Raw genomic sequence first — 16513 nt, 5'->3', positions numbered from 1 at the left:
AAACTCCAGCCGATGAAAAGATTACAACACCCGTCTAGATAGATGAGAGATGGAAGCATTTGACACTGGCATTTTAATCATAATGTTTTGAAATAAATAAATTAGACACATTTGGACATGAGGTGGACGTATCATTTAGGTTCAATTCATCCATCCATCCATCCATCTTCTTCCGCTTTATCCGGGGCCGGGTCGCGGGGGCAGCAGTCTAAGCAGGGACTCCCAGACTTCCCTCACCCCGGACACGTCCTCCAGCTCCTCCGGTGGGACCCCAAGGCGTTCCCAGGCCAGCCGAGAGACATAGTCCCTCCAGCGTGTCCTGGGTCTTCCCCGGGGCCTCCTCCCGGTGGGACATGCCCAGAACACCTCCCTAGGGAGGCGTCCAGGAGGCATCCTGAGCAGATGCCCGAGCCACCTCAGCTGGTTCCTCTCAACGTGTAGGAGCAGCGGCTCTACTCCGAGCTCCTCCCGTGTGACCGCGCTCCTCACCCTATCCCTCCACTCTGCGGAGGAAGCCCATTTCAGCCGCTTGTATCCGCGATCTTGTCCTTTCGGTCATGACCCAGAGCTCATGACCATAGGTGAGGGTAGGAACGTAGATTGACCGGTAAATCGAGAGCTTCGCCTTCCGGCTCAGCTCCTTCTTTACCACAACGGACCGATACAGCGACCGCATCACTGCAGACGCTGCACCGATCCGCCTGTCAATCTCCCGCTCCATCCTTCCCTCACTCGTGAACAAGACCCCGAGATACTTGAACTCCTCCACTTGGGGCAGAGACTCACCACCCACCCGGAGAGAGCAAACCACCTTTTTCCGGTCGAGAACCATGGCCTCGGATTTGGAGGAGCTGATTCTCATCCCAGCCGCTTCACACTCGGCTGCAAACCGCCCCAGTGCCTGCTGCAGGTCCTGGCTCGAAGAAGCCATCAGGACAACATCATCTGCAAACAGCAGAGATGAAATCCTGTGGTTCCCAAACCAGGCCCCCTCCGACCCCTGGCTGCGCCTAGAAATTCTGTCCATAAATATAATGAACAGAACCGGTGACAAAGGGCAGCCCTGGCGGAGTCCAACATGCACCGGGAACAGGTCTGACTTACTGCCGGCAATGCGAACACAGCTCCTGCTCCGGTCATACAGGGACCGGACAGCCCTTAGCAAAGAGCCCCGGACCCCATACTCCCAGAGCACCCCCCAAAGGACACCACGAGGGACACGGTCGAATGCCTTCTCCAGATCCACAAAACACATGTGGACTGGTTGGGCATACTCCCATGAGCCCTCGAGGACCCGATGGAGAGTATAGAGCTGGTCCAGTGTTCCACGACCAGGACGAAAACCACACTGCTCCTCCTGAATCCGAGGTTCGACTATCGGTCGGATTCTCCTCTCCAGTACCCTGGAATAGACCTTACCGGGAAGGCTGAGGAGTGTGATTCCCCTGTAATTGGAACACACCCTCCGGTCACCCTTCTTATACAGAGGGACCACCACCCCGGTCTGCCATTCCACAGGTACTGTCCCCGACCGCCACGCGATGTTGCAGAGACGTGTCAGCCAAGACAGCCCCACAACATCCAGAGACTTGAGGTACTCAGGACGGATCTCGTCCACCCCCGGAGCCTTGCCACCGAGGAGCTTGCCAACCACCTCAGTGACTTCAGCCAGGGTGATGGACGAGTCCGCCTCTGGGACCCCAGTTTCTGCTTCCTCCTCGGAAGACGTGACAGTGGGATTGAGGAGATCCTCAAAGTATTCCTTCCACCGCCCGACAACATCCCCAGTCGAAGTCAGCAGCTCTCCACCCGCACTGTAAACAGTGTTGGTGAAGCACTGCTTCCCCCTCCTGAGGCGTCGGACGGTTTGCCAGAATCTCTTTGAGGCCGTCCGATAGTCCTCCTCCATGGCCTCCCCGAACTCCTCCCAACCCCGAGTTTTTGCCTCTGTGACTGCCCGAGCCGCGGCACGCTTGGCCCGCCGGTACTCATCAGCTGCCTCAGGAGTCCCACGAGCCAACAAGGCTCGATAGGACTCCTTCTTCAGCTTGACGGCATCCCTTACTTCCGGTGTCCACCACCGGGTTCGGGGATTGCCGCCGCGACAAGCACCACAGACCTTACGACCACAGCTACGAGCAGCCGCATCGACAATAGAGGTGGAGAACATGGCCCACTCGGAGTCCATGTCTCCAATCTCCCCCGGGATCAGGGAGAAGCTCTCCCGGAGGTGTGAGTTGAAGACCCCCCTGACAGAGGGCTCCGCCAGACGTTCCCAGCAGACCCTCACAATGCGCTTGGGCCTGCCAGGTCTGTCCGGCTTCCTCCTCCGCCAGCGGATCCAACTCACCACCAGGTGGTGATCAGTTGACAGCTCAGCCCCTCTCTTCACCCGAGTGTCCAAGACACGCGGTCGGAGGTCAGATGACACGACAACAAAGTCGATCATCGACCTCCGACCTAGAGTGTCCTGGTGCCACGTGCACCGATGGACACCCTTGTGCTCGAACATGGTGTTCGTTATGGACAAACTGTGACTAGCACAGAAGTCCAATAACAAAACACCGCTCGGGTTCAGATCGGGGAGGCCGTTCCTCCCAATCACGCCCCTCCAAGTGTCACTGTCGTTACCCACATGGGCGTTGAAGTCCCCCAGGAGAACAACGGAGTCCCCGGTTGGTGCACTGTCTAGTACCCCTCCCAGGGACTCCAAGAAGGCCGGGTACTCTGCACTGCTGTTTGGCCCGTAGGCCGACACAACAGTGAGAGACCTGTCCCCGACCCGAAGGCGCAGGGACGCGACCCTCTCGTTCACCGGAGTGAACCCCAACACGCAGCGGCTGAGCTGTGGGGCAATGAGCAAGCCCACACCAGCTCGCCGCCGCTCCCCGCGGGCAACGCCAGAGAAATGGAGAGTGCAACCCCTCTCAAGAAGTTGGGTTCCAGAGCCCAAGCTGTGCGTGGAGGTGAGGCCGACTATATCTAGCCGGTAACGCTCAACCTCCCGCACAAGCTCAGGCTCCTTCCCCCCCAGCGAGGTGACGTTCCACGTCCCCAGAGCTAGTCTCCATGTCCGGAGATCCGGTCGTCGAGGTCCCCGCCTTCGACTGCCGCCCGGATCTCTCCGCACCCGCCCCTCATGGCTCCTCCCGCAGGTGGTGGGTCCACGGGAGGACGGCCCCACGTCGTTCCTTCGGGCTGGGCCCGACCGGGCCCCGTGGGGAAAGGCCCGGCCACCAGGCGCTCGCTGCCGAGCACCCACCCCAGGCCTGGCTCCAGGGTGGGGCCCCGGTAACGCCAGTCCGGGCGACGTAAACGGCCTCGTTGGATTTCTCTTCATGATGGGCTTCTGAACCGCTCTTAGTCAGACCCGTCTCCCAGGACCTGTTTGCCATGGGTGACCCTACCAGGGGCATGAAGCCCCCGACAACATAGCTCCCAGGATCATTCGGGTGCTCAAACCCCTCCACCACGTTAAGGTGGCGGTTCGGGGAGGGGAGGTTCAATTCAATTGCATTTAAATACAACTTCAGCTGCCCAAAACAGAACAGAAAACAAATATAAAGATAATACGATACATAGGCAACAATAAAACACTAAAATATCCTGTCTAGCTTGTATTAAATGCCAGGGAGAAGAGGTGGGTTTTCAGTCAAGTCTTAAACTGTTAAAGATCTGACAGGCAGAGGGCACTGTTCCATAGTCTGAGCTGGCACATAAAAGGCTTTGTCACTTCTTGAGCCTGACTTTGGACACAGCCAGAAGGAGCTGATCAGATGACCTTTGACCTCAGGACTCTGGGTGGAGTGTAGGGCTGAAGTAACTCCCTCAAATAAAGAGGACCCATAGAGTGCAGTTAGTTTAATCCAGTTGGTCCACAAGTTTTAGCATCATATTCCGGTAGAGTTTCATATAACAAGCTGAGATTTGACCAATATTATACAGTAATAAATATAAAACCAGAACACATTAATCTCCTCCATACGATGCTCAAAGCTATTCCATCGTGAGTCATTACATTAGATTACATTACGTACAAACTGTAATAGGATTTTCTTTGCTTTGAATCTTCACCATTCATTTTAAATGCATTGAAACGCCCCTTCCCCAGTATATAGCCTGACTTTTCCTTTCTGCTGTCTCTGATCTGAGTGTACTCTGTGAACCACGAGCACAGCCAATTAGTCTGCTCCTTGATACAGCACTGGTCTCCCCTGTCAGTAATATTCACATTCATTGTCTATACATTGCGGTCCTTATATACTGATTTTGTTATTCATTACGATTAATGTTCACTAGACCCTATGTTTAGGCTTTGTTCAGTTGTTTCTCTCTTCTTGCATTTTTCCCATACATTATTCCTGTGCTGAAAGTGAATGAGCTATGAGCATGTCAACACCGGGGTCCTGCCAGCGACACCTGTTCGGCCAGGTGGGCTCAGTTTGACAACCAGGGAATGAAAGAGAGCAGAAAAAGACAACGGGATGAAGGGATAATAAAAATAAATTAAGTTGCAGAAACCTGGATTTGTACCAAAAAACTGTCAATTTTTGGTACAGAGACAGAATAAATACATTTATATACTTAGAAGAGCTGTGCATGTTTTGTGCAGGAGTTATGCAACAACAAAGCCACTGTTTCTACTTTACACCTGCAGTTATTCTTAGACAGGGCGCATCGCATGTAGCTTTAGAAACACATATACAGTCTGATCTTCTGGTTCTTCTTTGAGGAGTGCTCAATATTTAAAATGTAGGATCAGTTTGAATTATTTAAAGAGCCCATATTACATCATTTTTTGATCTATGTTATGTTTCCTCGTCAAAAATATACCTGGAGTTATGTTTTGTTTTTTTCACACGTTTAACACACTAACCCTGTAACCCTAGAAGTGCTCCATCCAATTTCAGCCCTGGAATTGGCAATCTCTACTGAACTAAAAGGTAAAAAAGTAGCTGTTAACTTGAAAATAATAAGAAAATGTATCTGTCTTTAGATACATTCGAAATACACTGACCTACGATGCAGCAAAGGTCTGGATGCTATGATCATTTCTCATATAAACTATTGCATTTCCAGTTAGTCTCAAGCAAGGGAGACAACATCAGAACCACTTAAAATCTCTGTATAATCAGGCAGTAAAAGTGCTAGACAAGAAACTACTAAAGCATCATCATTGTCAAATCCTTACACGTATAAAATGTTCAACTTTGAGGATTTGATTGTGTATTCGGATGTGCAATTAATACATAGAATTTTAAACAATGCTGCACCTCCTCCACTTAAGAGATTTGTCCAGCTTTGCTCTGAGCAGACCATCAGAACATCAGGTCCACAAGTCACAACGACCGCAAACTCCCCAGATGTCGCTCAGCCTTTGCACAGACAGGAGGCTCATACAAGGGCATTAAAGAATGGAACAAGCTCCCAGACTGAAACTCTCCTCTGACCTGAGGGACTTCTCTTATGACGTTGGAAAATTCCTTTTAGGGAATCAGCTTTTTGTCAACAATGATTTACATACGGTAGCTTCTGTGGAAATTTTAAATGTGGAAATGTGGAGTGTGCCATTTTAAAATGAAAAATTGGGAGAATGCATGGTTAGATTGTAAATGGATGCATACATAGATGTATTTTAATTGCTTGTAATCTGCCTGGGGACTGTAGATGGAAACTAGCTTTAGCTAAATCTAGTGTAAAGCATCTCATCTTTTATGAGATTAATGTGTTTGCACATGATCCGTGTTAAACCAATAAAATAAAATAAACTAGAAATACCACTTCATTATAAGGTGGCACAGAGCATTTTGAGTTTTGGAGATGTAGACAGACTAATAATAAAGGCTCACTCCATGTGTGAATCAAATGAAACACAACTCTAGGTATGTTTTTGAGGAGGTAATAGCATTATAACACGGCTTAAAGCTCACAAGAGTCCTTTAAAGTTTGATAATGCAAGATCAATATTGTCTTTATTGTAATACTGTTTACGACCAGCTATGTTCCACTGTCCGTATGCAAAGTCTAATGTACTCTAAAATCTTTTGTGCTATCAATTGTTTTTTTGTTTTTTATCATCATTGCCTAAACAAAACTGCTCCCTTTTCCCTGACAAAATTCAACACTGGAGTCAGCAGATAAAGTGAAGAAGCCATAAGGAAATGTAGATGTTGAATACATTTAAGAGTCCATTTAGTATTTTTTGTCCCATTCAAAATTGGAGTCAATGGAGCTTAATATAATCCATTCTCTCCTTGTGACTGGAGCACACATTCTGTCATGGTTCAGGCCAGACTCATCCTCTGAGACAATTAGCAGCAGTTTTCCGAGGCCGACCCTTCCTCAGTCAAATCAAAGAGAGCGTGACCTCCATTTAAATGCTCCTCTGCCTCTGTGTTTACATGCTTCACGCCAGTGTTTGATTCCACTAATTAGACAGTTACCGCCATCTTGTCATTACACATGCATGCGTATACACAGATGTTTGCTGAATACACAAACCTGGGAATACTTGACAAACAGTGTATCACTGTATTAGTTTCAACTGATACGAGCATAACTTGATTTTGATACTAAGGGAAAAATACTTACTGCTCAATAAACCATCCTTTTTATGCAACAGAATGTAATTTTCAATATAAAATAGAATACATTTTCAAGATTAATATGAGGTCTTATACTAGTTCAGTTAAAGCTAAGGCCAAAACTATTCGGGAAAGGGCCAGTTTTGTCCAATTTATGTAATTTTTCTGTCAGTGTGACCTGCTCAAATTATTCTATACTAGCTTAGTTCCTATCTACCCTATTTTATTCAAGGAACAATTTAGTTTCTAATGACAGTAAATAGTACACTTAAAAGTTACCTGACAGCACCAAAAGGTCACTGAAACTGCACTGTACTTAGAATTACAAATTACCAGTCAAATAACTCCTCACAACGATAGTAAAACTCCCTTTAGCACTTTTTATCTGAATAAGTAGGCTCATAAAACACTCCAACACTCTAAGACAGTTTCCATTTGGGACTTAAATATTTCCATTCAACTTCTTTGCAGAGAAGCTTCAGCCCTGAGAGACAGCGCGCGTACCATATTTGAATAGTCCAGACCCCACTCATTAAAACAGCACAAAAGACTAATCACATCTGAGGAGCATTGATTTACATGCAATTAAAGTTTCATGTGGATCCGATAAACCAGGCTAAGGAGGGAAGGACGGGTGAAGGGAAAGAGGAGGTCTGTGGAAAAGAGGAGGAGGGAGAGGAGGTGGAGAGGGAGGGTGGAGGAGGCTGCAGAAGTGATGACACAGCACATCCATCTCTGTGGCAGGTACCGGCTGTGGCTGCTTTACAGAGGACAAAAACTAGGAGCTAGGAGAGGAACTAGGAGAGGAGCTAGGAGAGGAGCTAGGAGAGGAGCTAGGAGAGGAGCTAGGAGAGGAGCTAGGAGAGGAGCTAGGACAGGAGCTAGGACAGGAGCTAGGACAGGAGCTACGAGAGGAGCTACGAGAGGAAAGATGAAGTGAGGTGCAGCAGAGCGATAACACATAAGCAAACATTTACAAAGCACTTCACACTGCTCCGACCAAAATATGTCTGCTTTACAAAGGCTTAAGGTTTAATGCTGCTCCTGAAATAGGGACTCCTGCTATTTTTAGTTTTATGTAAGATTCGGTAACTCGTAAGCAAAACATAATGCTAATCAGTGTTTAATTGCTATGGCAACAGTCCAAATTTCTCATCATTCTGAAATCCATAGATAGAAAAACCTAGAGATTTCAGGAACTACGACTGTCAAGACATTACAAGATTGGAAGATTTTTGCAACTGATTAGATAGTATTATTTGTGATTGATGGACAGCTTAAGTTATGTAAGCTTATGGTGAGTAACTCCATAATCATAGCCAACAGCTTCCTGATATTTTCTCCATAGTGTGCTGCTGTGAGAGGGTATAATGTGATGAATGCGTTCTGACAGGGAACAAATCAGTTTGAAGCATGCAGCCTCAACTATAAGATATACTACTGCTCGTAACACTGGAAAACCCTGTGTTATGTTTGACTAAAAGATAGTTTAATGCTGTGAGTTGGTGCAGAATAATCAATGAGTAACATTCATAGACTGTATAGATAAAAGGACAGAGCTAACCTGCCAGCCACCACGTTCCAAATATGAAGTGAGCATGGGTGCGCTTTTGGTTCCATTGGCTCCAGTTCACTTTCTGCTGAAAAACTGTCAGCCCTTTCTCCGTAACTGCTGCTGTCAGGCTCGTCATTTTGGTCTTAAAATGTTTGCATTAATCTGCACTATATGACCCTGGTGTTTTTATGTGGCTATTTTGTCCATAAATCAAGATATAAACGTTTAATAACAGACCTTCTTTCTCCAAGGTCTCTCCCGCTAGCGTTAGCAACAGGTTTGATTGACAGCATTGCTAAGCGCCTGCTCCCTGCTAAACCAACTGTGCGGGCAGGAAGAGGTGTTACTTTCAACAGTCTTGCTCCAGATTTGCTCTTTAGTTGTTCGTTGGATTTCCAAATATGGGAGTCGGCTCCATAGTCGCCCTAGCCTCAACGAGCTTCATTCGACTGGAGCTAAACGCTATGGGTGAGGCCACACTTACTTCGTCCACTTCTTTATACAATCTATGGTTATGTTCAAGATAAACAGTTAATTATGTCTTTCTTAGTATTTATAAATGTATCCAACATGAATTTATTCTATTGCATGTGTACAGTATTGCTCAAAAATACATATGTATGCATTCTCACTGTGAGTGGGGTTCCATCTCCACAGATCTAACCTGGTGGTATTACCTGCTTGTCTCCATGAAGGCAGAAAAGGTTAATTTCATCCTGTGGAACATTCTGGGCAAACTGATAACCTCTCCATGGAGACATGCAGGTGGAGGACCCTCGACCAGAAAAGTATAGTACTATAAGTCATCACAACCACACCACCTCCAGACAAAAGGGGTCAGTACAAGACAAAAATCATATTTTTGGACAGATTATTGATAGAATGTTCAAATCCAATGGTTTAGAGGTTCAGTATTCATCAAGACTATTAGAATGATGTCTCCAGATATATACATCATACACTGGGGGGACAGTAGATCAGTTGGTAGTGTTCATCCACTGATTTGAAGGTGCTGTTGTTTTGTCATTGGGCAAGACTGTCGATCCAAATCGTCCCCAGCATCTGTGTAGACTTTTGTATGTGTGTGTGTGTGAATCGGTGAGTGGTTCCTTGATGTAAAGCGCTTCGAGTGCCTTGAAGGTGGAAATATATGACCATTTCTCGTACAGCACCTAAAAGCTAGCATACGTGATCACTACGTCCATGATAGAACAGAATGCTAACTGTTAAAAACATTAAGTCGCCTAACCCAGGAAAACAACACTGCCAGTGAGTTGGTGAATCGCATCCCGATGGAAAAAGCCGGGGATGCTGCAATAATAATGGCTGTAATAAAAGCAGTCTCATTTGCCCAGATGTGATCCTCTCCTCCTCAATAAAAGTGCATGTGTATTCCCACTGAGCCGCCGTGAGTCAAAATGAGTCATATCATCTTATCAATCACCCACTACAGCACAACCTCCCACTGACGAAGATATGTGCGGAGCTGGAGAGCAGTCCCACACAGTCAATATCCACAATCTACTGCTATCAAATGTTACCTGTATAACCCGCCCACAAACAACAGTGCATCATTATAACATAAATCCACCTTAGATAACCAAACAGTACAGTCTGAATACAAGGATTTTATGAATGGTAAATGAAAGAGCCTGTAAATGGGCACATGATCACATTCATGTAGCGCTTTTTTAGCTTTCAAGGCACTCGCAGCGTTTTACTTCAAGGAGCAATTCACCCATTCACGTGCACCAGTGTGCGCAGACACTGGGGGCGAAGAGGGTTCAGTCTGTGGCCAACCTGTATGTCACTGGATCTGAACGCCCTACCTGTATTATAGTCCTGTTATCTAAAGGTGCACTATATAACTTTTCTAGTGGAGGGTCACGCCACCTGCTCGTCTCCATGGAGTTTGTCTGAAATGGAATGTTCCACAGTATGGCATTAAATATATTTGCAAGGAGACAAGTCGGTAATGCCACTAGGTCAAATCTGTAGATAGACGATCCAGCTCGTTGTAAGATATCCATGCTATTCAATACTAAATAAATGCAAGACAAACACATTTAATGTCATACCGTGTGGCGTGCCAGGCAAAGCAATAACATCTCTATGGCTGATCCCCTACCAGAAAAGTTACATACTGGACCTTTAAATGCACTTAAAGACAGCAGTGTCAGATACCATAATGGGAAAATGGGTTGACTCAATCATGGCAGATGTTTGGCTTGTCAATCAATGCACACACCACTGCTTCTATAGATCCTCAGCTGGCAGCCCTCCAGGGAATATGTAAACACTGTCACCCAGGAAAACACTCTCTCTCTCACATCACAACATTATGCTAAAGGATTCTCACTTCCACATTTTCAGCAGTACGGTTAAAGTTCAATGGGTACATCAAGGCAAACAACAATGGTAACAATGGTGCATGTGCAGTGACTTACAAGAGTTCCTTTGGCTGCCGTCGGCTGCTCCAGGAGAGGTGGACATCCCGGCAAAGGACGCTTTAGCAGCAAAAAAGGGAGGGACAGCTGTAGACAAGGCTTGGTAATACTATGCTACCAAAGTCACCACGGCAGCACCAGACCTCCAGCGCGCATCCTTTGCTCTGCGCATATGCACTCCTCCGTGTGGGTGAGAGATAGGCGGCTCACTGGGGCATGGCTGAGAGGATCCAAAGGTGCTATGTTGCAGAGAGAAGTCTATAAACAGCCTGTCCGTATGTTGTGTAGCTGCTCTCCGCAAGTGCAAGTGTGTAGTCTGTTAAGGATGACTGGGGAGAGAGAGGAGAGCGAAAGAAGAGTGGAGCGTACCATTGAGGGAGGGGAGGGGTAGTGTGGGAGAGAGAGGGAGGAAATGGGTGCACATGGTATGAGCAGACTGGCCTAAAGCTATGGCAATACTACATATGCACATGCTTCTCGTGACTCACTGTTTGAATATGAAGGGGTGACATTTAAAAAGGAAATGTTATGTCAGACTGGCTTCCAAACAGTAGAGGGGCACCAACAAGATGAGACAAAGGGAACAAACACAGTAATGTTTGAGCGCCTGAGGGAGGGGTATGATAATGGGCTCATTAGCATGATGCTGTGAGGAGCGGCACACTACCACCTTGGCCTGTCTCCTCTAGTGTCCTTCAATAACTCCTCCCTTTGTTGTCTTTCCTCAGAGAATCACACTACATAGAACAATTCAAAGTCAGCAGTCTTCTTTCTATGGGTTCAATGGGTTTACTGACAAAGTCTTGAGTCAAAAGAGAAATGCATTTCAAGTATCTAGCCACAAGTCATAGTCAGATAAAAGAGATCAAATGATGAACCCTCGCGGCCCCTGCGCTCCTCCGGCAGCAGGTTCCTAGTCATCCCCAAAGTCAGGACATACACGCATGGAGAGGCCTCTTTCCAGTTTTATGGCCCCCGTCTATGGAACAGTCTGCCGGAGGACCTCAGGGCCGCAAAGAACATTCAGGTTTTTAAAAGCAGGCTCAAGACCCATCTTTTTAGCATAGCTTTTGATTAGTATTTATCACTTTAGCTTACTTCTCTCTTTATTCAGGCTGGCTAGTGTATGTTGATATCCATGTTTTACTTATGTCTTATTTATTTGTTTAAGCTTTGATTTATTTTATTTCTTTTAATAATTTTAGATTTGCCAGTGTTTCCTCTGAGGAGCCCTCTGCACTGGGAGCTGTGGTTGGCTGTGGCTGCTGGGGGTGACCCTGCTCCTGGTGCAGATGGTTCCTCTGGTGGCGCTCTCTCATCTGGTTCATCTTTATCCAGCCTATGGCATTTAAACTTATTTTAATGAAACCAAAGGTATTTTAACATGTGTTGGGGTGGGGGGTTCTCTGGTTGTGTTTATTGATGTGTTGGGTTGTTTGGCTGTGGGGTGGTTGGGTGGGTTTGGTGGGTGGGACTGATTTTAATGCACTGTAAAGCACTTTGTGTTACATTTTTCTTGTATGAAAAGCGCTTTATAAATAAAGTTTGTTGTTGTTGTTGAAAGGTATCCCAGGTAAAACATACCAAATCAGCATGAAACGCAACAAGTACAAGCCAAAAAAAAGAGAAAAACTATGTAGAGGGAGGAGATGTCCATTCAAGTCTGACCATGCTTCTATTGTAAGAAGTATTATAACATAACTGTGATGGAGGTTGGGGAGCAGCGTCTCCTCCAGCAGCAGAACAAGTTGTAATGGTGCGCCTTTTATCCTGTCCCATTAACTTTAACCATAGCTCTTTAAAAACTCTATAATATCTCCATAAACTGAAATAAACCCATAAATTGAAATAACTTTATACAAATTCATACATAAACCATAAAAAACAACACCAAATATATTTTAAAACCCTTAAACCCCTTAAAATGCCCTAACATGTCTCCCCTGCACATTCCCTGCCTTGGTCCTGCTCCGGAGTGTTCTTAAGGCCACTCGTTTCACCAAGGAACCCTTTGACACCTGGACACAAGGACAAGAAGGCAAGGCAAACACTATTCACTAAAACACTGCAAATTACGTCACATGTGAGCACACACACAGACAGGCACACACACACTTAAAAACATCCTTAAACAAGCATTGCAGTATTATATTGCACATAGCCAATAACATTAATTACCTATTCTAATTCTTGCCTCCTTTTCCCTCCAGGACACACTGCTTCAGTTTAAGTGCTCATTAGCCTCTGAATCTAAAATTAGTTATATAAACATTTTAAAATCCTTTGTGTGCAACTGTTTTTTTAAGTGCACATAAAATGCTATGTGCTATTGAAATGTAAGTGCAATTTAAAGTGCATATAGTGAAGGCTGTAAAGTGCCATGTGGGTTACACTGATATAAGCCAGTGTGGCTTCAGCTGGTGTTGTTCTTGATATGTAGTGCAATTTCTCTATTAACTACAGGCCACAAGCAGGACACATAGGCGACTAGACCTATTAGATCCAGTCACTTGGTTGCAAGACAAACTCTTGCATTTTTAGGAAAGAAAATAGAATTTCAAAAGTAGCAATATGCTTATCTTTGCTTGGTGTTAAAAAGGAATAAATACCACAGAAGAATACCCCAGAAACAATGCTCTGCTGTCAATAGTTTTGTAATTACACAGGAGAAATTGTGAAACCTTAAGTCACAGCACCATACATTGGATTTGTGCCAGTCCCTATTAGTCCATTTTGTTGTTGTGACAAGAGAATTCATTTCTGATTCCAATTATGGTTATCACAACTGACACAAACAAGACACACATTTCTGAGTCACAAAAACACTATTCTTGCTATTACAAAAATGTCCCTGGGAAGAGGAAGTTTAAGACATCTGCAGTCTGTTGTTAAAAACCGCTAGATGGGAAAAAATATTCACATGTGGAACAAAACCACAATAGGTGTGATTCATTTGAAACCTTAAACCTGCAGTGCAATTTCGACCCTGGGCCTGTCCTTGTGACAAATAGCAGCTCTTTGTGCCTTGGTGGGAACATTATCAGAATAAATAAGATCCAAGTGCGGCAGCAGTGTTCACATCAACAGTGTTTGTATTCATCTATACAAAACATGGAGTCAGGGAAATATAAGCTGCTAAGTCGCTCTTTAAAGTGTGACTAGTTCAACCAATAGACCTATGTATCGAGCTCTGGAATAAGTTAAGCATTCCTTATCCAGTCAATATAACAATGCTATCTTGAATCTTAAAAAAATCAATATGTCTGCTTGTTCTCAGAAGTATTTAATAGCCTGTGACGAGAAGGAAATAGCATGTATGAAGATTAAATTATAACTTAGAAACAGAAATTTAAATGTAACAAGCAAAAGGCAACAACTGAGAGCAGACATCCACCCGAGTCAATTGTAAAAATAGGGTCTTTCTATCTTTCCCAGACTGCCCCTCTTCCATCTCTGTAGCCTGTTGCAATATTACGTTCATACCTAGGACCAAAGAATCTTGAAGAATGCTTTTTTTGGGCCATACAACCTTATTGAATTAACACCTAGATCGCAAAGAAATCAGGCCACAACTTTTTGAGTTTTCCTACCCCTATAGAAGTAAGGAAAGATGTACTTTTGACTGATAAAACTGTCTCTTTACTTCTATTATAAATCACAATTACACCCTCTACTTTGAAAATATGTAAGTTTATACTAAAGAGTCACTATGCACATCATTCTGCTCACTTGCAATATTGCTTTGAACAGTAAAAAAGCTTCTCCAGCTCTATCCAGTAGTCTCCAGCATCTTCTATAACCCCATATTTTCATTTGTTGAATATTTTTCCACTCCACTTGAAACATCACTACACTACCAAAGCTTACCAACAAACAGACAGCCCCTGCACTGACTAAAGCACTCTGTTCTGAGAGAGTGGATGGACGGTAATGAGAAAGACACAAAAATACAGTTGCCTTGGAAACTGACATTCTGCAATAAACTTTTATGTAATCTATGCAGAGTCGTGCCAAACACTGCATGCTATTGGTAAACTTTTCGAGTAAAAATGCAAACAATCCTTTTTCCATTTGGCCACATATTGAAGAAAGCAACAGAGAGGTTTAAGTAGTCTCCAGTGGGGCTCTGATTTATGTCTCTACACTTGCATCCACCTTATCCACTCCATATTGAATCCATGTCTGTGCTTTAATCTACAAACTACTTTCTTTTGCCTTTTACAGGGATAGAAAATTGAACTGTGATCTTTGACATAGCCTCTGCCAATTTTAAAATACATTATGACAATATTAACATGATCTACAAACACTGTTCTCCAGACTTTGGCAGATAAAACATTCACAAAAGTCAGGTTGGTAGGGCTTGCCTTGTTCAGCTATGTATATTCAACTTTGTAAACAAATATTTTTCCTTTACTTACTATTAATTAACAAACCAAACACTGCTATTAAATCCCTTGGAGACATCTGTGAATGAACAAAATGGTACGCTTTTAAGACCAGCATAAAGAGATCTATTCTACACACAACTAGCTCATCAATAATAGGTTTTTACAGCTGGTTTGTGTGGGTGACATCGGACACTAAAATGGCTTTTAATTGCAGGATATATACATTTTACGTATGACTAATTTAATCTGCAGTACTATTACCGGTCAAAATGCACTGCTTCGTTTATCAACCACGAAGCTCTTCATTAAAAAATATGATAATGCAGATTAGATGCAGCCTTGCAGTTGATGTATGAATGTGTTAAACTAGCGGTATCATCGATCTTTGTGTTGGAGTGTGGGCAAAGTAACTCCACATCGAAAGTCTTTGCTGTGATCTGATGAAGGCCAACTCGCATAAAAGTGGGAAGTGGTTGCTAGGCGACTCTCCACCTCAGGCCCTTCCCTTTATGTTGCCTTTTCCCTATTGGCTCAGACTTCATTCATCACCACTGTCTTATGCTGGTTCAAAGTATCCTATATCTTAATGATATTTGGGGTGAGTATTACAGGGATGTAGGACTTACTGTAAAGGCCAGGACCAAAGGGAGCCAAATAAGGGGGGCTTGAAACTGTAGACAACAGAATATTGTGGCAAGTAGTGATAACCTTGACAGAAAGGAAAACATAATAATAATAATAATAATAAATATTATAATAAATGTAAATTAGTATTACATAATGTGTTCAGTGAAAATGCACACAAATGTAAAGAGATAGTACTTTCTGCTGCTTCTCTCCATAATATGTGCTACTACTAAGGTTACTACTACTATAACTACTTATCTACTACTGCTACCAACATATTGGATGCAAGATTTTGTGATATTTTTTGTTATTTTTCAATTTCTTTTTTAAATTAGGATTCAAGTCATAGAGCACATTTTAAATACATCCAGAGACAATGATACAATGAAAGACCCATATTTGTTTGTTTGTAAAGGAAAAGATTTTACTTAAACTAAATTTGCAGTCTTTGTGATTTTATAATTGCTATCATGAAAACGTGATTACATGTTTTTTTGTAGCCATACACATTCATCATTTTGAAACATCAGTTTAATCATTTTTTCAAGAACATTATGCTGGAAATAAGCGAAAAAGCACTGTGCCATCTTTCAAGGTTGGGAAACCAATCTAGCTATCCGCCTACCTTCTAAGCTAAAGAATAACACATATTAGCATGTCCCATGAGCACTGTCAGCAGAGCAGATGGAGCCGCCGCACTTGTCTGTCATTTACAAATCTAAAAGTTGGAGAAAAAAAAGTGTTGGAGGGAACTGTGCAGTCAAGCCCATGATATGCCATATGTTAAGTTTCAACTACTGCCCTCTGGTGGTAAAGAACAAGAAATTACACTTCAAAATATGGAGTGTGTACCATGCATGATCCAATAGTACTTCACTGTGAACGAAACAATCATTCCAAGAAAAACAA

General features: G+C 44.0%; 2 protein-coding genes across 3 annotated transcripts in view; both read right to left on the bottom strand.

The window, feature by feature from the left end:
• dtnbp1b (dystrobrevin binding protein 1b) overlaps positions 1 to 10910 on the bottom strand; it is a 32868-nt gene extending 21958 nt beyond the window's left edge. The window contains exon 1 of one of the 2 annotated variants that reach the window (XM_033975863.2): positions 10587 to 10910. In XM_033975863.2, coding sequence (XP_033831754.1) covers positions 10587 to 10632 — 46 coding nt within the window. In that variant the 5' untranslated portion in view covers positions 10633 to 10910. The remainder of the gene's footprint in view (positions 1 to 10586) is intronic. The other variant, XM_033975862.2, reaches the window with a different exon arrangement.
• The window catches only part of tpd52 (tumor protein D52), a 369330-nt gene that overhangs the window by 69853 nt on the left and 282964 nt on the right, over positions 1 to 16513 (bottom strand). The gene's annotated exons all lie outside the window — the stretch shown is intronic.

This window comes from Periophthalmus magnuspinnatus, chromosome 11, assembly GCF_009829125.3.
Source record: "Periophthalmus magnuspinnatus isolate fPerMag1 chromosome 11, fPerMag1.2.pri, whole genome shotgun sequence".
Classification (NCBI taxonomy): domain Eukaryota; kingdom Metazoa; phylum Chordata; class Actinopteri; order Gobiiformes; family Gobiidae; genus Periophthalmus; species Periophthalmus magnuspinnatus.
Note: the sequence above shows the minus strand (reverse complement) of the source record. Positions and strands in the feature narration are given on the sequence as shown.